The sequence below is a fragment of the Sinocyclocheilus grahami genome, unplaced genomic scaffold (genome assembly GCF_001515645.1).
Source record: "Sinocyclocheilus grahami isolate Dianchi unplaced genomic scaffold, SAMN03320097.WGS_v1.1 scaffold95.1, whole genome shotgun sequence".
In the NCBI taxonomy this organism is placed as follows: domain Eukaryota; kingdom Metazoa; phylum Chordata; class Actinopteri; order Cypriniformes; family Cyprinidae; genus Sinocyclocheilus; species Sinocyclocheilus grahami.
In genome coordinates, this window is record NW_015505274.1 from 2,377,272 (window position 1) to 2,401,614 (window position 24,343).

Here is a 24,343-nt window from a genome sequence, read left to right on the forward strand (position 1 = left end):
TATCTTTAGCATGATTCACAAGGAATCTTCATTAAGGTGTTCATGAATAGCAGGAATTTTTTTTTTAAATAAATTTGCCTTGTATCGTACCTCAAAAGCTGAACATTACTAAAAATGACTGCATATTTAGAAACAAATAAATGGTTTGTAGTTACAATACGTTAATTCATAATATTTTAAAATATTAACTACAGTGACAAATTGATGTCTATAGTGTAATTTAGGTGTTTTTAAACTGTTTGAGGCTAATGACCCACAAATTATCCCCTTATGAGAGGACCCTCTTTCAAAAATATAAATGCAGCAATATAATTTTATGTATAAAGACCTATGTATGTGAGGAAAAAAAATTAATAGAATATATAGATTCTATATATAGATTCTGTACTGAATCCAAAAAATAAAAAACACTGACTTTGTATTAAAAGTTTCCTTTCTAGCTCATATTAGAGTAATGTTAAATGTATAGACCAATTTTAATTTTTTATTTCTATTATAATATTTGAATATCTTTGAAAACTGCAACTTTTTTGCATTTTGCGGTTACATATGTCATCACAAATCTTCCAAAATCCCCTGTGAAATCTTCTAGCTTGAGAAACTCTGTCACTATAGGAAAATAAATGTGAAAATGATTATGAAGCTTTTATAAAATGACTTAGGAAGTAGTGTGGTGTTTCAACATAAGAGTCATGTTTCCAACTAGCAATATTCAATGATATCTAACTACAAAGCCATTTTTAATGATCAAAAAGAGGAATAAGCCATAAAAGGCATTGACCACTTGAAAGAGAGTTTGTTTTTACATTTGCTTCCTTCTCTTTTTCAGTGAACAAGGACCTCCAAAGACAAAGATGTGAACGTGAGGAACTGCTCATAGAGAATGCCTGCATTAACTGTAAGCCAACAATGACCTAAACTATGAATAACAAAACAATGACATATTTGAAGAGGTTATGCCAGCTCTCTATAAAGTGTGTGTATATATATAAATATTTAGATATGTTGAAATATATCGTTTATAGATCTGTCTTTAACACAATCATTTAAAAGGGATAGTTCACCCAACTTACTTTACATTATTTACTCACCTTCAATTTGTTCCAAAGTTTCTTTCTTCTGCTGAGCATAAAATAAGATATTTTGATGATTGTGCGTAACCAAACAGTTTCTAGTCCCCATTGACTTCCACAGTATTTATTTTTTATGCTATGGAAGTCATTGGCTTCCAGCAACTGTTTGGTTGCAAACATTCTTCAGAATATTGTCTTTTATGTTCGACAGAAGAAAGAAACGCATACAGGTTTGGGGTGAGTAAATGATGACAGAATGTCCAACTATTTTGAACTAGTTTTGACAGAATTTTGAACTACCCAAAACTAACTGTATCTATTACTTTTATTGTTCAATTGATTTTTTGCTATTTATTTTCCACTTTTTCCCTATAGTATCTGTCTAGAAAGACCAGTACAGTTACTTAAATAAGATTAAAAATAAAAAAAATCCTTAAACAATTCTGTAATAGTTAGGTTTTCTTCTATGCTGCACTGTGTACCTGCAGGTTTGTATGTTTGTCTTCATGCATTTAAAGGTAGCTCCTAAATTGTTTTATAGGTGTTCTAAAGCTGGGCTTGGTGGTCTTTACTTATCATCTGTCTAGTGTTTTTTCTTAGTTTACTTTGATTGATTAAATTAATTTACTATTTATTTATAAAAATCTGTACTATTGTGCAAAACAGCGTGTAGTGTAAATATATTCTTTATCAGCCAAAATATGCTAATCATCACACAGAAATAAAGTTAAATACACTTACAGTAAAATGTTGAACACATAACTAATTCTGGAGTTTCCTATCTGTATTTCATCATCAGGCTGTGATGGCCAGGATTGGAATAGGAAGTGCTCGAGCGGATGCCCCTCCCACTGTCATAGTCTATAATAACTCCATAAACCACAGGTGATCATAAGAGCAAAGCACACTCTCTTACATCCCTTCAGCTCGTGGTCAGACCTCTGTCGTGCAGGATGGCTGAATCTTACGTGCGACATATGGAAATGTTAGGCTTTGAGAAAAGATTCTTTCCCAGCCAGCACTATGTAAGTATGCTTCTCCAAAAATGGTGAAATATCAAGATAAGTATAGACACTATACAAATTAAACAAGTAAAGTTTTTTAATGCTTGAAGAATGTTTTAGCTATAGAACAAAATTTTCTAGATAGATAGATTTTCTATAGAACAAAAAGTTTCTTTTTCATATACTAAGGTTTACATGCTCCTGGTTAAATGGAATGATCAATCTGAAAAGCTGGTGTACAGACGCTATCCAGAAATCCATACATTTCACGTAAGTCTAGTTTTCAGTTCTCTACAATTGAAAGTATAGTAGAGTGTTACATTTTCCTTTCCCTACCCGATTTCATTTTCATCACTGCAAGCATTTCCTGTATTTCTAATCACGCTGTTATATTTGTATGCAATTATTTTCTGTAACATAGCCTATAATCAGACTGCAACATAAATGAAATAGCTTATTCATATATATAAGTTTATATATGTTTTTTTTACAGAAAGCTTTGAAGGAAATGTTCCCAATTGAGGCAGGAGACATTGACGGAAATGACAGAATCATTCCTTCATTACCTGGTAAATTCTTGTGTGATTTAAAACACAGATCTTCAGATCACTTGATCTACTTTCAGAAAGAACAAAACAACATATCATAAATGTTTTACTAAGTTAACAGCATCTACAGACTTACGGCAAGCAATAAATGAGTCAACATAAAGTGAAAGTTTCATTTTTCAGACAATACAGAAATAGGTTTTGGTTCTCAACGGTCCTATGAGAAGAGGAAACATCTGCTTAATGTCAAGCATATCAGATATGTCCGTTTATTAATTTAGAAGTCATGAAAGGTGGTTAACACAAAGTTAAAACAATTCTATTTGCATGTCATGCCTTTTTGTTCTGGGTTTTTTGAGTTTGAGTTTCAGTTCTGCAAATGATTTGTTTTTTATGGGGGATATTGTGACTGATGTTGATAAGCTGTTTTCTTTGGACTTTCCAGTGTGGCATGCAAGTTAGAGAGATATTGTAACCATGAGGTCAAAAGAGTTTGTGCAACATGACCATACCGCAGAGTTGTCTACAAGTAGAGAGAATGATTTCTCACACTTGTGACACAACTCAGTGTGTAGTGTTGTGTAGTGGTAGTTAACTGACAAGAATTTCGAAATATGGCATAATAAGGCATTTGCAGATAAATTATATCAAAAGGAGAATTTGATCTTACCTGATGTAGTGTTGCATGCAAACAGCCATTCAAATGTACTCCGTTGTAGCAGGCAAAAAAGATATTGGAATCATAAAGTCAAAATAGTTTGTGCAACACAACAATACTACATTAAGACAATAAAAGTGTAACGTTCCATCTCACAATCTGTAATTAAATCTCTCTCAGCTCCCAAATGGCTCGACAACCAGAAAACAACAGAGACGAGGCAGGTGACTCTTGCTGAATACTTTCATTCCCTTCTCAACTTGCCTCCGAAGATCTCCCGCTGTCAGCTTGTATGTGACTTCTTCACAATGCGGCCTGAAGATGAAACTCCACCAGCACCGCACCCGTAAGTCTGTCTGGCTAAAGTTAGCTGGAGCTGTGGCTTTGTGGTTATGGACATGCTCTGATGCTTTAAGCCATAATGGTTATGACAATACATGTTCAAATCCTGCTCATGATGTTCACTGATCATGTCCCTACTATAAATTAACAAGGCCAAAAAATTATAAAATAATAATAAAAAACTGCAACTGTGCTTTTTGCTACAGAATACAGTATTTACAAAAAAACACATTATTTTTACTTTTGTCTTTCTATAGATACAAAAGAAACGAGACCTTCATTATGTCCACAAACAGAGCACGGAGCAACACCACATCAGGTAAGATCAAATTCTCCTTTTGATATAATTTATCTGCAAATGCCTTATGCCATTTCCCGACAGGATTTTATAGCTGTTGTTCTTTGTGCAGAAATCACAGGGCCCATCATGCTTGAAAGCTACAGAGTGATTGCAGACTACAGCAAGAGCTCAAAGTATGAGCTCGCTCTAAAGATGGGAGACATGGTGGACATTGTGGAAAAAAGCCCAAATGGTGAGCAGGAAGTGAAATGTAGCTGTATTAAAAATTTATTTAATTTATTAATTATTATTTTAATGCAAAATAATATTATATATATTTTTAAATACAATGAAAATTCACTTGTATATTATAATTACAATATTAATTATATTATAATTACTATATACACTACTATATATAAAGACATTTATACTTATTTACTTTTAATCAGCAAGAACAAGAATAATTTGATCAAAAGTGACAGTAAAAACATTTATACAAAATGTTTGCTACAAAATTAAATTGTTTTTAAACTTTCTATTCATCAAATACGATTATTAAGCAGCACAACTGTTTTCAACATTGATTATGATAAAAAAAATTGTTTTTAGCTTTGCCATCACAAGAATAAATAACACTTTTATATAATAAAATAGAAAACAGTTATTTTAAAGGGGTCATATGATGCGATTTCAAGTTTTCCTTTCTCTTTGGAGTGTTACAAACTGATTGTGCATAGATAAGATCCCTGAAGTTGCAAAGACTAAAGTCTCAAAACCAAAGAGATATTCTTTATCGAAGTTAAGACTCTGCCACGCCTACCTAAAATGGCTCGTTTTAACACACCCCCACATATCTACCTCACTATGTGGAAATATTTGCATAATGCAAATAAATAAGCTTTCCATTTATGTATGGTTTGTTAGGATAGGACAATATTTGTCTGAGAGACAACTATTTGAAAATCTGAAATCTGAGGGTGCAAAAAAATCAAAATATTGACAAAATCGCCTTTAAAGTTGTCCAAATGAAGTCCTTAGCAATTACTAATCAAAACTGAATTTTTAATATATTTATGGTTGGAAATTTACAAAATATCTTCATGGAACATGATCTTAATGATTTTTGGTATAAAAGAAAAATCGATAATTTTGACCCATACAATGTATTTTTGGCTATTGCTAAAACCCGTGCAACTTAAGACTGGTTTCCTGGGTCACATATGTGTTCAGTTACAAGAACAATCTTGCATTGCATAAGCACTCAAAAGCACCTAGTCATACTCACTTAGCTCTCTTTCCACATTTTCAAATATCAGTAAGGGGTAAAGCAGATCTAATGCGTGATGTGATCTGATGTTTACAGGCTGGTGGTTTTGTCAATATGAGTCCAGGAGAGGCTGGGTGCCAGCTTCATACTTAGAGCCTCTGGATGGAGCAGATGAATCAGAGGAACCAGAGCCTAATTACACAGGTTAGTGTGTATTGCCATACTGCCACTGATATGAGATGCAAAACACTATTTTGGGAGTTATTAATTATGCTGTTTGGATTGTACTGATGATATTTACCCACACCAGGAGAGCTCTACAAAACCACTAAAGGGTATAAAGCTGTCGAAGAGGATGAGTTGACTCTCGAGGCAGGAGAGATGATCGAGGTCATCCATAAACTTCTTGATGGGTGGTGGGTGGTCAGGTATGAGTCATCCTCTCTAAATTTAACCTGATGGTGTTTTGAAACAATCGAAATGCTTGCAGTCATTTGATGAGTCATAATTGAATCAGATTCCCAAATGTCTTATACAGGAAAGGAGAAGATACGGGCTTCTACCCATCCTTGTTCCTGTGCAGGACGGGAGAGAGGAAAGAGGTGGATGCGGAGAAGGAGGTGGTCAGAAGAGCAACACCACCACCCAGAAGGTAGAGCAATATGTCTATGAAACGCAACACATATGGCGCTTTTCCACTGCATGGTACGGCACAGTACGGTTCAGTACGGTTCACTTTTGGGGGGGTTTCCACTGGGTACAGTACCTGGTACTTTTTTTAGTACCACCTCGGTTGAGGTTCCAAGTGAACCGTACCGTTACCAAAATGTGATGTGTAAACTCTGCTGATCACTGATTGGCTGAAGAGAATCATCACTACCTGCGTCACTGAACTTGCGACACAAACACAACAGAACCGCTAGATTTAAAGGGTTAGTTCACCCAAAAATGAAAATTAGGCTGTGTTTTACTCACCCCAGAGCCATCCTAGGTGTATATGACTTTCTTCTTTCAGACGAACCCAGTCGGAGTTATATAAAAAAATTGTCTTTGAACTTTCAAGCTGTTTAATGCCAATCAGCGGGTGTTGCATGCATCAGTCCAAAAGAAGTTAAATAAAAAGCGCCCATCCATAATAAAAAAGTGTCTCACATGGCTCCGGGGGTGAACAAAGGCCTCCGGTAGCGAATCGATGCGTTTTTGTAAGAAAAATATCCAGATTCAAAACGTAATAATCACTTTAATGTAGCTTGCGCCAACAGTCCTACACGGAAGCAGCTCCAGGTGGATGACGTATGAGGTCAGCGTTGCGCATGCGCCAGTGAGTCTCGTGAAAACCAACATTTGTTAACAGGAGCAAAGGAAGCAAAGTTTCCTTACTTTGGCAAAGGAAAACCAGTCTCCTCTTGGCTTATATCGAAATCCTCTGACATTCTTCTTTACAAATCCTCGTTTTGTACTTCTAATTAGTGACCGTTGTTTTATTTTGATCTCTCCCCTGCGCTTCCACGTTTGTCACTTCTGAGCGGCGCATGCACAAAGCCGACCTCATACGTCATCTGCCCGGAACTGCTTCCGTTTACAACAGTGTGAGCGCAAGCTAGATTAAAGTGATTATTACGTTTTGAATATGGATCTTTTTCTTACAAAAACGCATCGATTCGCTACAGGAGGCCTTTGTTCACGAGCTAACAGTAACGGAACACTTTGGTTGATCATAATTTACAAAATTTATTTTGGCCAACAGGTCTACCATACGCAATGCCCAGAGCATCCATCCTAAGGGACGTCAGCGAATCAGTCAGAACACCTATCGAAGACAGAGTCGAAGATTCTTACAGCAGCGAGGAAGACTGAACTCCCCATCCAGGAATGGGACACAATCTCCACTGCAGGAGAGGAAGACAAACAGAGGTGTGCATTCTCCATAAAGAAATATGTCTAGTGCATTATAGTGGGATATAGCATAGATTTGAATTAAAATTAATTAATAAATCATAAAAAAATTAATTATATATTTATGCAAATATGTTTTCTTGTTCGATACGGTCTATCTATCTATCTATCTATCAGTGGGAAAAATCTTCTTGAGGTAAAGTAAAACATTTTTTAAATTTTATTTAGTAATTATTTGTTTTAAATATTTTTATTTATTTTGTCCTCTTATTATGAAAGTAGGTGGCGATAATGCACCTTAACATTGGTGCTACCCGCCATCAAACCGAAGAAGAAGAAATGTAATGATATGTTTGAGGGGAAAAGAATGGGGTGCAAGTAGATTATTAATGAAGAGAATATATGTGGCTCTAATTTGATCGGTGTTAGATTATGGGTGTGTGGTTTTTGGTTCTGCAGCTCAATCTCTGTTAAAAAAGCTTGATGTAATCCAGGCACAGGCCTTGAGGCTGTGTTGTGGAGCTTTTAAAACTACCCCAGTGTGGTCGTGTTTAAACGAGGCGTTTTAGGCAGTTGTGGCTGACTCTGAACTTTTATAAAGAATATCTCTTTGGATTTGAGACTTTAGTCTTTGCAACTTTACAGATCTTCTTTATGCTCCAAGAGCTTGTAACACTCCAAAGAGAAAGGAAAAATTGAAATCGCATCATATGACCCCTTTAAGGGACACAGGGGTTTTTAATAGAGTATGAGTTATAGGAGTATTGAGGAAGGTTACAATTATTATTATTATATAGTAGAATAAGGATGAAGTGTGTGGATTTGTATGCTTGGGGGAGAAGGAGGGAATTGGGTGAATTAGTCTGTGAACCTGTTGTCTGATCCACTCTCCGGAGCAGATGGTGGCGGTAAGGCACCAATTACGCTGGATGCCAACCACCGTTAAACATTAAGAAGAAGAAGCTCATCATGCGTCAGAGCTGTCATGGCCGCCCCCGAAGAAAACATGTCAGGGCAGCATAAAACACAGAGTAGACGTATTTCACAATATATTACTGTATATTTTTCATTTCAGACGCCGAGCCAGTTTGCAGAGTTACAGACATACTAATGTGTGAATTATATTATGTGACAGGAAGTATTTGAAACGGTTTGTCGAATATATTATAGAGGATTTTTCGATCATTGAGCGTGAGTATTGAGTTCACCTCCAAACAAAATAGAATACAGAATGCTCTGGTATCATATAGTAATACAGTGTACTTGATATATATAATCTATATTCATGTATCATATTTACATGGTGCACCATGATACCTCTAAGTCAGGGCTGGGCAACTTGTCCTGCAGAGTTCAGCTCACTCCCTAATCAAACACACCTGCCTGTAGCTTTCTAGTGATCTTGAAGACATTGATCAGCTTATTCTGGTGTATTTGATTAGGGTGTGAGCTAAACTTTGCAGGACAGTGGCCCTCCAGGACCGAAGTTGCCCATCCCTGCCCTAAGTAGTACTGTGTACGTAGCATTTACCATAGAACTACCATGATAAATGCTACATAAATTAATAAATACATCTAAAATCATGCTTATACCATGGTACATTGTTAGTGTTGGATAATCCTCTTAATTATACTAATATTCAGTCTTGGTATGAGGTATTTCAGAGTTTATGTTGTAAATTTGTATTTTTTTGCAGGTGAGTGCATTCAGATGGCTTTAGTCAGCATTCGCTCCTGTGGCCGTTGTGGTTTTCTGCTGGGTCTCCGTGCGTATGCCACTCGACCAGTTGGCACCCCAAGAAAGCGGGAGCAGCAAGATGACACCCCCGTGTTCCAATATGTTGGTCAACACAGGAAGCCCCAAGGAAAGGTGTTTGTGTGGGGCTTCAGCTACACTGGAGCTTTAGGGATCCCAAGCTTTGTAGTGCCGGACAGTGGCAGAAAAAAGCCCAGGAAGTACCAGCTCACACCTTACCGCCTGGATACTGAACAGAAGGTGATGTTCTACCAAAAATATGAGGAATGTGATAAACAATTTGAGCACTACATTTTGATTAAAAAGTACTGCAAAAACATTACAATTTGAAATACATACGTTTTCTAATTTAAGTGTAATTTATTCTTGTAATGGCAAAGCTGAATTTTCAGCAGTTCCAGTGTCACATGATTAATTCAGAAATGATTCTAATATGCTGATTTGGTTTTTAAGAAACATTATTAGCAATGTTTAAAACAGCTGTGATGCTTAATATTTTTGTGGATACTGTGATACATTTTGTAGAATTCTTCAAAGAATAGAAAGTTCAAAAGAACAGCAATTATTTGAAAACTTTTGCAGCATTATAAATGCTTTTACTGTCACTCTTGATCAGTTTAATGTGTCCTGGCTGAATACAAGTATTAACTTATTTAAAAAAGATATTTTGAATGGTATTATATGTTATGTTTGTTTTGTGGTAGATTTCCTCAGCAGCCTGTGGATATGGTTTCACCTTATTGGCGTGTAATAGCAGAGATCTGACCAAACTGTGGGGCATGGGCCTTAACAAAGACTCCCAGCTGGGCTTTCAACGTACTCAACACGACCGACGTAAGAAACCCCAAAATACCATCGCACTCATGTGCTCTTGGTAAAAACTACCCTAACAAACAAGTTCCAGGGGTTTGAAATAATTACCATATTATTTGCACGGTACTTAAATAAAAACTGCAGTTCCATGATACTTTTTTGTTAGGGAAGTAGGGTTGTTACAGTAAAATTTTTCTTCTCTGATGGTAACTAATGTGAAAGTGCTCTTGAGCCCTTTCTATTGAACATGGGATAGTGGCTGATGTTGATGATCCACTCAGTTCCTCTTTGAAGGAATGAGCTGCCAACCTTTACCAAATCTACTGGAACCATTACATCTATCAATAAACAAACTTTTCCTCAAGCACATTCCTAATTCAACTGCTTTGTCTTGTGTTTGCAGATAAGAGTTACGACTATGTCCTGGAACCATCTCCAGTGTCTCTTCCGCTGGTGAACCCTCAGGAGACACGAGTGCTGCAGGTCTCATGTGGACGTGCTCACTCGCTGGTGCTCACAGACTCTGAGGGAGGTCAGCAAACACTGTCTGCTTTGTCATATAACATTTCTGAGATTTCTTGTCATTAGAGAGCACTTTTCTGTGGAGTTAAATCTTCTCAAAAGTTGTAGTTATAGGTGCTCAGATTCTATATACAGTAGATGAATCGGAAGGAAAATTCCTGTCCAGGCATTTAGATGCCTTAAACAGCATTAGATTTCAGTTTTGAATCAAATCAAATCATAGTGCTCTAGTGTATGAGTCCTTCATGTCTCTCTTTCTCTCATTAGTTTTCAGCATGGGTAATAATGCTTATGGGCAGTGTGGGAGGAAGATTGTGGAGGATGAAGTGTACAGGTTTGTGTTTCAGCAATATAAGCCCAGTATTCTTCACCAAAGGACTCTACTTCACATTATGTAGTGGTGGCTAAACCAAAACAATTTCTTTCCCTGTATCCCATTAGCTTTATATTTTAACCACGGTTTGTCTTTAATCTCTGTTATTTCATGAGTTGCTTCGAGTGAAATAATTATTCAGCATGATGGGGAAATGCTTGTCATTGATCCTTTAAAGTTGGGTTTATGATTTGTGCTGTAACATCAGAGGCAATAGTATCAACTCAAATATGACCTTTTTTTCCAAGTAGAGCATGATATGTACTCTGGTTTAATTGGCCAATAATCTTTCTGAGCGTATGGTTTAAGCTACTTCTGATGAAATTGTATTTGAAAATGGCTGTCCTTTTCCTCTATTCCCTGCAGTGGCAGTCACGTTGTTCACAAGATTGAAGGCTTTAACAGTGGAGTCACGCAGGTATGTGATGATATTGTTACTTTAGCATGATACAGTACATTAATTCATATCTGATAGTAAATGCAACAATATCAACATTTAAATCTATTGTTTACAGACAGAACATTCTTAGTAGTTATTAATATAATAGGTTTATTTGTCAAAAACATTTGAAAGTATACCATTTGGTATTTTATTGTATTAGTTTATTTATTTATTATTATTATTACTTTACATTAATTTATTTAATTTTTAATGATATGGTATTTTACATTTTATAATTAAAATGTATTTTAAATTATATTTTTAAAGGGGTCATATGATGCTTTTTTAAAGATCATTATTTTGTGTATTTTGGTGTAACAGAATATGTTGACATGCTTTAATGTTCAAAAAACACATTCTTTTTCAAATACTGTACATTATTGTAGGTCCTCTATGCCCCGCCTCTCTCAAACCCGTCATTTTCTACAAAGTCCCTCCTTCCAACAAGCGCAGTCTGCTCTGATTGGCCAGCTGACCCAGTGCATTGTGATTGGCCGAACACCACAAGCACGCGTCAGAAATGTAACGCCCCTTACCATAATCGCGAGCTTCATCTTTCAAAATAAATGTAAAGACAGTAAATAATGTCATTAGTTTTACCATCAGTTCAAACCCGAAAGGGGAACAGAGTCGCGTGTCAGACACAGTGATGATGCTCGTATGTATTTGCAGTACATAAGCCGCGATTAAGAAAGCTGACTCCACTGTGAGTGACCCTGTTCCCCTCACACACACACAACGCGATACTCTACACGGTGCAAAACTCCGCATTTGAACAGTCAATAGCAAATACTTAAACTATTAAGAAAACATACTTACAGTAGCTGATTCAGAAGCGCCAGATTGTCATAGCAAAGTCGGAATTGACCCTTTTTTTTTTAGAAATAGCCTTTGCACAGCCAGCCTTGTAGGCTACTCTCCTAGTTTCACAAAACTTTCGTCCATAAAATGCGTTGCACAAATTCGAACATCTGGGATGTGCTGTTCTGTTGTAAATAAATCTTAACCAATGATTCCTCATTGCATCTACTTTCGGAAGGCCAAATAAAGTGCTTTTGCTTTCGCACTGAAACACAGTGTCTCCCTGACATGGCTTCAACACTACTGCAGCTTCTGAAACCACGCCGCCTTTCTTTGCATGAAAGAATGAACAAATGCATGAACAAATATTTCCACATCGTGACGTAGAGATGTGGGAGCGTGTTTGAATGAGGCGTTTTAGCTCGGTCTGGATCAGCCTTCTCTTTTAGATAGAATAAATCCTTTTGTGGGAGACTTTGAGCTTTGTAACTCTGCAGATCTTATACATGCACAAATAGCTACATAACACACTAAAGAAAAGGAAAAATAGAAATCGCATCATATGACCCCTTTAAGAAAATGAACAGGATGGCTTTTATTACTAGACATGTTTTTTTCCTAGCATTACGATATTGACAATTTGGGGTTAAATGTGTTTAATTACCTTAAATGATTACCATGAAAATATCACAGTGCAAAAGTATTTATGGTTTTAATAAGCTTAATTTTCCTTATGCAAAGTATTATTTATAGGCAAGGCAAGGCAATTACCTGGACCTTTTTTGTGAGTCTCACTCCATCTGTCCTGCTCCTCTCATCCTGTAGGTGGCTTGTGGGCAGGATCACAGTCTGTTTCTAACAGACAGAGGCTCAGTGTACGCCTGTGGGTGGGGGGCAGACGGACAAACAGGTTTGTTTCACCATCTGTCTGTCATTATCTCGGTCTCTTTCCTTTCAGTCCCTCTTTTTGTTCCACTCCTTTATGAAACTTGCCACAAAAAAAATGTATCCAGACAACACGCGGTGACTCATGGCTGATACTTGAACACATCAGACCATGTGACCCTTCCCTCAGGATTCATGTCTTTTAAATTTTAAGGTTTGGGCCATCACAGCAAGGCCTCCTGTCCAGTGCCCGTCGGAGGAGATCTGGCTGGGGTCAAAGTTCAGCAGGTGGCCACATATGGAGACTGTAGTTTGGCCGTGTCCACGGAGGGGCAGGTTTTTGGTTGGGGAAACTCGGAGTACCTGCAGCTGGCCTCTGTCACTGAGGCCACACAGGTAAAGGGCACAACTGGCAAACAAATATCAAAAATGATTGAACTGATTGTTCACTGTCATAGAATTGACACTTATAAGGAATTTTATATGTAAAAAGGCCAATGCACTAACAATGACAGGCTGTGCAGCTCATTTGTAAAGTCTGATTTTCAGATGAGCTCTCCACGGCTGCTGCCCCTGAGGGGTGTGGGTCGAGTCAGACAGGCGGCATGCGGAGGAACACAGGTGGCTGTACTGAACGGTAAGATTACAGTCAGACAATCCTAAAGTTTGCTGGAACAATTCAGTGCACTTAATAAATGACCAGAAGTACTGTGGTGCTCTCTGAAGCATAATGTGAATAGTACATGAATATGATAAATCGTACAATGAAATATGTTAAGTACTTTAAGTTAAACAAGAATGTAAAATATTACCATGGCAACTAGCTGAAATAATATAAGTTTATATTTGATTTTAAGTAATGAAATTTTTTTGCTATGGTTGTAGTTAACAATAATAATCCTAATGCTAATATGCTAGGTTATGCCTATTTATAGATTCTTATTCTAGATCGGGGTTCCCCAAACTACGGTTTGTAAGTTGATCAAAAGCTAATTATTTAATTAAATCATAAATATATCAAATAAATTGATTAATTAAATCAAAATGAATTCTATGTCATCTGGCATGTCAAGGTTCAATTCAATTCAAGTTTATTTGTACAGCGCTTTTCACCATACAAATCGTTGCAAAGCAACTTTACAGAAAATTAAGTTTCTACAATATTTAGTGGTAGCTTATCAGTGGTGACTGTCAGTTTATGTACATATGGCAGAAATGTTAGAAAAAAATCTATTAAAGACAATCAAACAGAAGACAGGTAGCAGTTAATAACCGATAAAAGACTGAAATGCAAATTTGTTGTTCTATTATTAAAAAATATTATAAAATCTCAGGGGATACTTCAAGTGTATATTTTACATGAAGTAAAATGTTCAAATACTTTATATATATATATATTTTTTTTTTTCCAAACCTTGTATTAAAACCTGATACCACAATTAAACCAGCATAGTACATTAGTGTACCTTTGTGCTTTACCAGAAAAAAAACATATGACCTGCCTGAATATTCTATTTGCATAGTGGTTCCATGGTTTGTCATTATCATAATTTAAAATGCTCAGTGGGTTTTAATATTTGAATGCATAATTGTTGAATTCTACCTGCTATACAGCTCTTGAAAAAGCACAAATTGATGTTGCTTTGAAAGATCTTTTCTTTGCAATGCTTATGTAATGAATTAAATAACTCAATTTAATAACTCAAGGGGAAGTCATGGCCTAATGTTTAGAGAGTCAGACTCATAACCCAAAGGTTGTGGGTTCGAGTCTCGCACCGGCAGGGATTGTAGGTGGGGGGAATGAATGTACAGCGCTCTCTCCCACCTTCAATACCATGACTGAGGTGCCCTTGACCAAGTCACCGAACCCCCAACTGCTCCCCGGGCGCCGCAGCATAAATGGCTGCCCACTGCTCCGGGTGTGTGTGTGCACTTTGGATGGGTAAATGCAGAGCACTAATTCCGAGTGTGGGTCACCATACTTGGCCACGTCACTTCCACTTTTCTTTTTTTTTTTTTCAATCTATGTAGAGGAAGGAGAGGTGTTTGTTTGGGGTTTTGGAATCCTGGGAAAAGGCCCGAAGCTTTCAGAGTCTGCAATCCCAGAAAGAGTGCCAGCCACATTTTTTGGGAGGTCAGAGTTCAACCCTACAGTGAAAGTCTCGTCCATCCGCTGTGGACTCAATCACTTTGCAGCCATCACAGGTAAACTACAGTCTGAACATTATTACTTAGCATATGCATTCACTCAAGATATTAAATGTCGTTGTATTGAGTATGATTAAGAGATTCTCCTGGAGTGTTTTCAGAGATTTTAAATGTGCTCTCATGCAGGATACTAAGTGTTAATGTTCTTTCTTCTGAAAACACCTGCTACAAATGCTTGCATAACCATGTTGGTATTAAATCCAGCCTGTTTCCTGGCCAACATCCATGTAAATAGATGGTTATTTGCTACATGAATATTGTTTTCAGATCGAGGTGAGCTGTTTGTTTGGGGTAAGAATGTGAGAGGATGTCTCGGCATTGGGAAACATGATGACCAGTATTTTCCGTGGAGGGTAAGAAGCCAACAACATTGCATTCTATCTTTTAACATGAAAAAGTGTGGATTTCAGAGCTTGTCAGTTGGTTTTGCAAACAAACTAGGGCTGCTATTTTTTTAAATTTACAAATGCAATTAGGTAAAACGGTGTTTGATTATTCAAATGAATCACAGCTAATCACACAACAATATTTGCTTAGAAAAGCTTATATATGAACACAATTCGAACACGTTGCATTATTGTAGCAGGTGAAAGCATTGAATCTACAAATTTACACTTCTATAGTACATTAGCATCTTAAATTCACTGAACTATACCAAGTACATGTTAATCTGTGTTCTTTATGCTAATGATTGTCACTTGTTTTAGGTGACGGTGCCAGGCCACGTGACGGATGTTGCCTGTGGTGTTGACCACATGGTAGCGCTGGTCAAAACAATCATATGAGAGACTGTTATGGCAAATCTGGCCTATTTTTCGGGCACTTCAGTGAACACCATCAGCATGCCACGTTTCATTATTTCTCCAGAACTTTGGACTTGTTAAAGGCCCTCACTAAGGAGTCTTCATGTCACACTGAATCAAGCAAGCCAAGGCTGTGTTTAAGGTAACATGGAAATGCAACACCTCCTCTGCTGGTGACAGTGCTGACCTCAAAAATAGACATGGGTGTGACTCCTAAATAACTCGAGTCCTCTTAATGAATCTGATGTTAGCTACTTGGACATTTTGGAAGTTTCCTCTAAATGTTTTGCCACATTGTCAACACCTGAAGTGGACACTGTATGCTCAAAGCCACATTATCTGTGCTGTTCCTAGATCTGCTTTTCGTGTTAAATTCAACAAGCCTATATATTATAAAATAAAATGATACAAACGGATTCAAACCTTTGCTAAATAACTGATTCAATTACTAGCTCATGAAATTGAGCATTATTAAATAAAATATACATAAAATATATAATTTCATCACGTTTTCAGGTGGCTGTATAAATATAAACGATTCCTTAAGAATCAAGTACATGCTTTATTTGTACCAAACTGATTGATAGTGATTGACATTCTGAGGGAAAAGAAGGGAATAGTTGAAAGTCACCCTCTTTAATGTGCAAATATAAAGGGACTGTTTCTGACCTACACAAAGTGTCAAGAAACCGAAAGAAAAATTCATTTATCAAAATTCAAAAGTTCAGATAAAAACAAAAGCAATCAAGTCATGACTTTTTCTGGTGTCTGAGCTGGTTTAATCAAATTCTCCCAATCAATAATTTGTATGGGTAGTTAGAAGTAGCTTCTGCAAATATCATCCCACAGAAATCATTTGTAAATCACAGGTATGACTAAATATCTTAAACTTGTGTATTGGCACATGGTCTAGCAGTCGCATGGTGTAAACCCCCACTGCTTAAGAAAACAATTCAAACAGTGGGGGAAAAAAAAGTAACAATTGAACCTAAAAGCAAAGTAAGCTGAAAAAAATAGATTGTTTCACCTCTTTAATTGTCAGAGAACAAACACGTCACCCCTTAACACTGATAAATATATGGTTTCTGCAAATTTCTGCTTCCAAGCTGATAGAAGAAAAGCTTGTGGAAAAAAGACACCCATCCTTGTGTAAAGAGCAACAAGTGACCCTTCGAAAAGAGACTCTTTCAAGGGGGAAAATACTCATCCCCAGTATTTCACATCAGAAGAGTAAGATCTGTAAGATAGACCTTAAATAAAGTGCAGACAAGGGGAGCTTGAAGGCCTAAACTAACGCCAGTGTCTGCGACACCTGACCTTAACTAACATTCAACAAATGATAGGTTTCCCCTAACAGTTCCTCCATGAATAAAGAGACAGCTTTGCAAAATACTCAAAAGAGCGAGTAGTGGTGAAGACTAAAAAGACATTTCATTCGATCGCACGCACGTGACGATTCCAGGGCAGAAATAAAAAAAAAGCGACATCCTCATTGGAATGAGTTTAAAAACAGAATACAGTAAACTGCACGATTTGTGTACTTAATGTATATAACCTGAACAAAAACGGTTTCACCTCACCTGAATCCTTGATTCCGATCTCTGCGCACGTTCACTGCCAAATCGGCCGGGCAGACAGAAAAACCATTGATTGTACTCTGAAGGCAAAAACAACAACAACTACTAATTCATTACCCAGCTACTTGGCATTGAAACGTAAATATAGGATTGAGGTTAGGGGAAAGAAACAAAACCTTTAAACAAAACCTGGAAACTTTTTGAATGGGCATGAGAAGCTTCTTTCACAGACTGAACTTGTGACTGGACCATTTTTTGCCTAAATAAAAAAACAACAACCCTGAACCATCAATTTCCATCCCGAGAAACATCACATTTTAAGACAAGGAGACTGTTTATGCCCCATGTCTTGGCACTGCAAGGGGAAACAAGAAGGGGGCAGGAAAAACAAAATAAATCTCGAGAAACATTGGAGTACATTCTGTGTCCTCTAGGAGGAGGACCTGCCACTAATACATAATGGTTGTTTGCAACGTCTTAAGAATCGGTAGCTAAAGTCCAGGCCCTGTTGCCATGGTAAAATGATGTGCGGAGGAGGAGTGGATAAGAGGAAGAGGGGTGGGGGAGAAAGAAGACAAGAAAAACACTGGATTCACACCATCGCAGGGCCCCTGTAGAGGTGGTTGGGGATTAGGGTTTTCTTTTTTTGCAAGAAATGGACAGGAAGTGATGTTGTCGCTCAATACTGACTGCAAGATTAGAGTCCTCCCCACACTTATCCATTCGCCTTCTGATCCTTCTCCCATAACCTCCCCCAGAAGCAGTCCTCAGGTAAGCTCTTGGCACTTTTAAGAGTTTGACATAAGAAATCTAAATGTTTTCAGGGACGTGGGACTCCTATCCTATCGCAGAGCGTCTCACTGTCCTGTGCTCTCATTGGTCCTCAAGGCTCCGATCACGCTCTGGATGTTCTCCTCGGGAACCTGGGTGGACACAAGACGTTGCGGTGTTAAACATCGCCCTTCGTAGCTGAATATTTGGTGACGGGAAAGTGGTGGGTGCTGAAACTCACCAGAGCGTGATCGAACTTGAAGGTACTGATATAATAGGCTGGAATGTCAGCGGTCGCCAGCGGTTCAGATATCTGAGCCACTATGCCACATTCATCTGATGGAAGACAAGCCACTTACAAATTCAGTTACCAAATCCTCAAGCTTTCAAATGCATATTGGTTTTACTGAGGTAGTTGTGCATTAAGGTGCAGTCAATTTCAATAGAATTAGAATAGCCATTTCAATAGAAATACACACAATAGGGAATTTCACATGAGGGCGAGACATTTCCCCATGTAGATTCACCACATTGACCAACCAACGGCTGCTTGGTCTGAAAGGGATTTCTGAGTGACTATGCTCCATACATACACTACTATAGACAATAGATAAAAACTTTTTTTTTTACCCACAAAATTTTGCTGAAATTTTGTTAATGTGACCGCACCTTAAACTTTTTACAATCAAGGCAAATTTGAATGCTATCATGACAAGAGTATGTGGCTAAGCATTTGTTAAAGGTGGGGTAAGCGATTTCTGGTAGCAATGTTGATATTTAAAATCACCAAAACAAACACGCCCCTACCCCAAAAGGGTCTCGCCCCTATTTTGATAGCTCCGCCCCACACATACATACGCAACCTAGGCAACGATTAGTTCTGTGAAACAAAGCAAAACCAATGTTACACCGTGTCTACACCGGACGCGAACGGCACGATAAAATACTATAGAACTCATTATAATCAGTGATGCTGTCTACACTGGATGCGACACGACAAATCCCCAACAGAAAACTGCTGCTGCATTCTATTTATGACGTATTGACACAAATTTCAAATGATTTTCAACGGTCGATTTGTTGCGTCCAGTGTACTAGGCAGACTTTAGCTGTTGCGGCATAGACACGGTGTTACTCACTTATCGAGAAGAAACAAAGCAACCTCGGCATCCGATCGCAGGCCTTCCGCTCCTCGAGTTCTCTCCAGCGCTGGAAAGCTGATTCGATATTTATACGGGTCCTAGTTCTTGCCTTAAGCCTTCTTTTGTTCTGCAGACATTTTTCCTCTTTTTTTTTTAATCTATCCGCCATCTCAATCTTTCTGTCACTTGGCTCGGCTAAAATGTCCACCCTGTGCACTGAGCGCTCTCTCTCCTCAGCATCATGAGTAGACACGCCCCTTACTGCTGATTGGCTACAAGTTTGTTTTGGTACTCGGCCCGACTCGGGTTTTCTAAAGCATTTTTTTTAAAATACATACCCCACCTTTAATGTGTTCTGGGTGTTTGTTTTAGCACATTGCTAGGGTGTTCTGGGTGGTTGCTTACAGGCCCAAGTCAAAAGAACCAACCCCCGAATTCTAGTCCCTAGATATTGTGGGCATTCTCATTGTAACAGCAGGCTGTTTTAGCTCTGAGTTTTAGCCTGAACTCACCAAACCCTAAGGGTTGTCCTCCGATGCGGACCATTTTCCAAAGCTCTCCTGAAGCGCTGGTGAAGAGGACGTTGTTTGGAAACCTGACAAGAAAAGAGCAGCATGTTAACCATATGCAATGATAACAAAATCATAATGATGATACTATACAGAAATCTTTTCATCAGGCAAGTTCCATTGTAGCCACACACACAAAGACATGATGATTCAACAGGCTTCAAGCTAAAAGACAGTGGTATTTTTAAATAGTTGGAAAATTCTGATGAAACCACTGCAGACAAAGTTTAAGCGTCAGAGTCAAAAGACAAAGAAATTCACCTTAAAACCCATGCAGGTCCCATATTGCAGTCTATACACAAAATTATGTTTAATTTCTTTAAAGTCAACATGAATTGACGTTTGCAAGCCATTTTACTTTTGTTAAAGGGACTGTTTATCTAAAAATTTTAATTGTCACCTTTTACTCACCCTCACGTCGTTCCAAACCCATAAGACTTATTTGTCTTCGAAACACAAATTAAGATATTTTTAATGAAACCTGAGAGATTTCTGTCCGACGAACTTTGACGATTCTAAAAGTTTGTAGAGATAGTAAAAGTAATCCATATGAATTGATCAGTTTGATTCAAATCTTCTGAGGAGACATGATTACTTTATATAGTAAATAGATTTAATTTAGTCTTTTATACATATATAAACATTGATCAATTTGGAACGACATGAGTAAACAATGACAGAATTTTCATTTTTGTGTGAACTATCCCTTTAATGCGATATTTCCATGTGATCAAGGAAAAAAAGATTTTATGGATTGGGAATGATTTGAAAAATGGGCGTTTAATACAATTGTTACAAATGGCTGGAAGAAAAAAAAGTTGGAAAATAATAGTGGAGTAGGTGACGTCAGCCAGAAAGCAATTGATTATATCTGGATGAAAGATTTAAAAAACAAACCCTTTGTCCTTTGTAATAGCATGCTCTGATGATTTATGCACAAAATTAGGGGTGCATATTGAGAAACAGGCATGTGATGAGTTAGAGACAAAAAAGCAGGAAAATCTGACCTGGCCCCCAAGCCCCGGCGCTTATTATTTAAAAAAATGTATCTTATCACAAGATATATTTTATTAATACATACTATTGTCCTGTAAAAGTAAAAAGCAGCATTTAATAATCATGATTAATATAATATATATAATATAATATAATAGTCATTATTAAAGAACCTGCCAAAAGTTCTGAAACATTACAATGAATGATTTTTGAAATATTTTTGATCAAAAATAAAAATAAATTATTACACATTAAAAAAAGAAAGTTTTCAATTTTAATATATTATAAAATGTAATTGATTCCTTTGATGCAAAGCAGAATTTTCTGCATCATTACTTCAGTCTTCAGCGTCACATGATGTTTCAGAAATCATTACAATTTGATTTGATGCTCAAGAAACATTTCTGATTATTATCAACGTTGAAAACAGTTGTGCTGCTTTAAATTTTGTGCAGAAATGGTGATACATTTTATTTTTCAGGATTCTTTGATAAATAGTACAGTCAATTGATTAAAAAAATTTATACGGGTCCTAGTTCTTGCCTTAAGCCTTCTTTTGTTCTGCAGACATTTTTCCTCTTTTTTTTTTAATCTATCCGCCATCTCAATCTTTCTGTCACTTGGCTCGGCTAAAATGTCCACCCTGTGCACTGAGCGCTCTCTCTCCTCAGCATCATGAGTAGACACGCCCCTTACTGCTGATTGGCTACAAGTTTGTTTTGGTACTCGGCCCGACTCGGGTTTTCTAAAGCATTTTTTTTAAAATACATACCCCACCTTTAATGTGTTCTGGGTGTTTGTTTTAGCACATTGCTAGGGTGTTCTGGGTGGTTGCTTACAGGCCCAAGTCAAAAGAACCAACCCCCGAATTCTAGTCCCTAGATATTGTGGGCATTCTCATTGTAACAGCAGGCTGTTTTAGCTCTGAGTTTTAGCCTGAACTCACCAAACCCTAAGGGTTGTCCTCCGATGCGGACCATTTTCCAAAGCTCTCCTGAAGCGCTGGTGAAGAGGACGTTGTTTGGAAACCTGACAAGAAAAGAGCAGCATGTTAACCATATGCAATGATAACAAAATCATAATGATGATACTATACAGAAATCTTTTCATCAGGCAAGTTCCATTGTAGCCACACACACAAAGACATGATGATTCAACAGGCTTCAAGCTAAAAGACAGTGGTATTTTTAAATAGTTGGAAAATTCTGATGAAACCACTGCAGACAAAGTTTAAGCGTCAGAGTCAAAAGACAAAGAAATTCACCTTAAAACCCATGCAGGTCCCATATTGCAGTCTATACACAAAATTATGTTTAATTTCTTTAAAGTCAACATGAATTGACGTTTGCAAGCCATTTTACTTTTGTTAAAGGGACTGTTTATCTAAAAATTTTAATTGTCACCTTTTACTCACCCTCACGTCGTTCCAAACCCATAAGACTTATTTGTCTTCGAAACACAAATTAAGATATTTTTAATGAAACCTGAGAGATTTCTGTCCGACGAACTTTGACGATTCTAAAAGTTTGTAGAGATAGTAAAAGTAATCCATATGAATTGATCAGTTTGATTCAAATCTTCTGAGGAGACATGATTACTTTATATAGTAAATAGATTTAATTTAGTCTTTTATACATATATAAACATTGATCAATTTGGAACGACATGAGTAAACAATGACAGAATTTTCATTTTTGTGTGAACTATCCCTTTAATGCGATATTTCCATGTGATCAAGGAAAAAAAGATTTTATGGATTGGGAATGATTTGAAAAATGGGCGTTTAATACAATTGTTACAAATGGCTGGAAGAAAAAAAAGTTGGAAAATAATAGTGGAGTAGGTGACGTCAGCCAGAAAGCAATTGATTATATCTGGATGAAAGATTTAAAAAACAAACCCTTTGTCCTTTGTAATAGCATGCTCTGATGATTTATGCACAAAATTAGGGGTGCATATTGAGAAACAGGCATGTGATGAGTTAGAGACAAAAAAGCAGGAAAATCTGACCTGGCCCCCAAGCCCCGGCGCTTATTATTTAAAAAAATGTATCTTATCACAAGATATATTTTATTAATACATACTATTGTCCTGTAAAAGTAAAAAGCAGCATTTAATAATCATGATTAATATAATATATATAATATAATATAATAGTCATTATTAAAGAACCTGCCAAAAGTTCTGAAACATTACAATGAATGATCTTTGAAATATTTTTGATCAAAAATAAAAATAAATTATTACACATTAAAAAAATAAAGTTTTCAATTTTAATATATTATAAAATGTAATTGATTCCTTTGATGCAAAGCAGAATTTTCTGCATCATTACTTCAGTCTTCAGCGTCACATGATGTTTCAGAAATCATTACAATTTGATTTGATGCTCAAGAAACATTTCTGATTATTATCAACGTTGAAAACAGTTGTGCTGCTTTAAATTTTGTGCAGAAATGGTGATACATTTTATTTTTCAGGATTCTTTGATAAATAGTACAGTCAATTGATTAAAAAAAATTAACTAATCACATTTTTTTCTGAAATTAATTGATTAATCCCACCTAACATTAAAGTTTTTAATTATAATTTTATATTGTAATAATTTCACATTCAAACTTCAAATTAATGTAGAAACAACAAAGACAATACATTTTTTATATTTGTTTAATGGCATCTTTTTGCAACTGAAGGTGAACTATCCCTTAAACTATAACCATTCAACATTACAAGATAATTGATAGCTATCAATTAGAACATTTATTAGACTAATAACAACTAAATAATAAAAACTTCTCATTTAAGTGAACTTAAAACAAATTGAAAAAAATGAATCGCCTGCGTTAAACAGCATTTATTTGCATTTATCAAATATATTTATTAAATTTATAAAAGTATTTATTAAATAGAAAGCTTTTGCGACATTTTAAATGCCTTCACTCACTCTTCATCTCTTTAATGGATGAGGAATAAAATCAATTTCTCTCTTTTTTTTTAATCTAACCACAAACGTCTGAGTGGTATAATTTCCACAAAAATGTTAAGCTGCAAAAACAGTTTTTAACATTGATGATAAATAATAAATGTTTCCTGAGCAGCAAATCAGCGTATTAGAATGATTTCTGAAGGATCACGTGACACAAACTTCTCTTCGTAAACAACAACAGATATATAAATGATTCTAATGATGAATGTTGTGTTCCCAAATGCAAATTAAAGCGACTCAAACACAGCTAGCCTTTACATTGAATATAAACTGAAAAAACAGTACTGTTACAGCAGACATGTAGCACGTCACACTATAGCCTATATTTATATAATTACATCATAACCGTTGCTAATTTTATGATATACTAAGCAATCTCAAATTCTCACCACCATTCATAAAAATGTTACCAGGCGAGTAACACGTTTCAGTACTGATTCTACTCGCATTTGGCACTTTGAACCCTTTTGACTGTCCTGCAGATGACACTGTCAGCTCGTTCAGCGCTCTCAGGACCATTCTGTCCATGATGTATTAGAAAACATAACCTTTTCACAGTTTAATTAGTTAATTGCATAAGGCCATTTCACGATTTCAATCATCATGCAGTAACCAGCATCACCCTGAC

General features: G+C 36.6%; 3 protein-coding genes across 4 annotated transcripts in view; 2 read left to right on the top strand and 1 right to left on the bottom strand.

The window, feature by feature from the left end:
- Positions 1–1,970: 1,970 nt before the first annotated feature.
- On the top strand, positions 1,971–7,106 carry LOC107587721 (neutrophil cytosolic factor 1-like). The gene is made up of 10 exons (XM_016275604.1): positions 1,971–2,098; positions 2,267–2,347; positions 2,571–2,646; positions 3,464–3,629; positions 3,883–3,944; positions 4,036–4,158; positions 5,272–5,379; positions 5,486–5,603; positions 5,714–5,827; positions 6,923–7,106. Exons 1-10 carry the CDS (start codon positions 2,027–2,029, stop codon positions 7,104–7,106), a joined length of 1,104 nt encoding a protein of 367 aa, XP_016131090.1. The 5' UTR covers positions 1,971–2,026.
- A 942-nt stretch (positions 7,107–8,048) lies between these two features.
- rcc1l (RCC1 like) lies at positions 8,049–16,083 on the top strand. 2 transcript variants are annotated; one of them, XM_016275566.1, is made up of 13 exons: positions 8,049–8,102; positions 8,207–8,262; positions 8,769–9,067; positions 9,532–9,661; positions 10,044–10,172; positions 10,430–10,496; positions 10,902–10,953; positions 12,604–12,688; positions 12,878–13,059; positions 13,213–13,300; positions 14,695–14,868; positions 15,139–15,224; positions 15,579–16,083. In XM_016275566.1, exons 3-13 carry the CDS (start codon positions 8,783–8,785, stop codon positions 15,654–15,656), a joined length of 1,356 nt encoding a protein of 451 aa, XP_016131052.1. In that variant the 5' UTR covers positions 8,049–8,102; positions 8,207–8,262; positions 8,769–8,782; the 3' UTR covers positions 15,657–16,083. The 2 variants fall into 2 exon arrangements, with proteins under 2 accessions (XP_016131052.1, XP_016131053.1); XM_016275567.1 differs by lacking the exons at positions 8,049–8,102; positions 8,207–8,262 and adding an exon at positions 8,532–8,587.
- A 347-nt stretch (positions 16,084–16,430) lies between these two features.
- Positions 16,431–24,343, bottom strand: part of LOC107587690 (GATS-like protein 2) — a 22,180-nt gene continuing 14,267 nt past the window's right edge. Inside the window, exons 7-9 of the mRNA XM_016275568.1 lie at positions 21,676–21,758; positions 18,264–18,358; positions 16,431–18,174 (exon numbers count right to left, since the gene is read on the bottom strand). Coding sequence (XP_016131054.1) covers positions 18,109–18,174; positions 18,264–18,358; positions 21,676–21,758 — 244 coding nt within the window. The 3' untranslated portion in view covers positions 16,431–18,108. The remainder of the gene's footprint in view (positions 18,175–18,263; positions 18,359–21,675; positions 21,759–24,343) is intronic.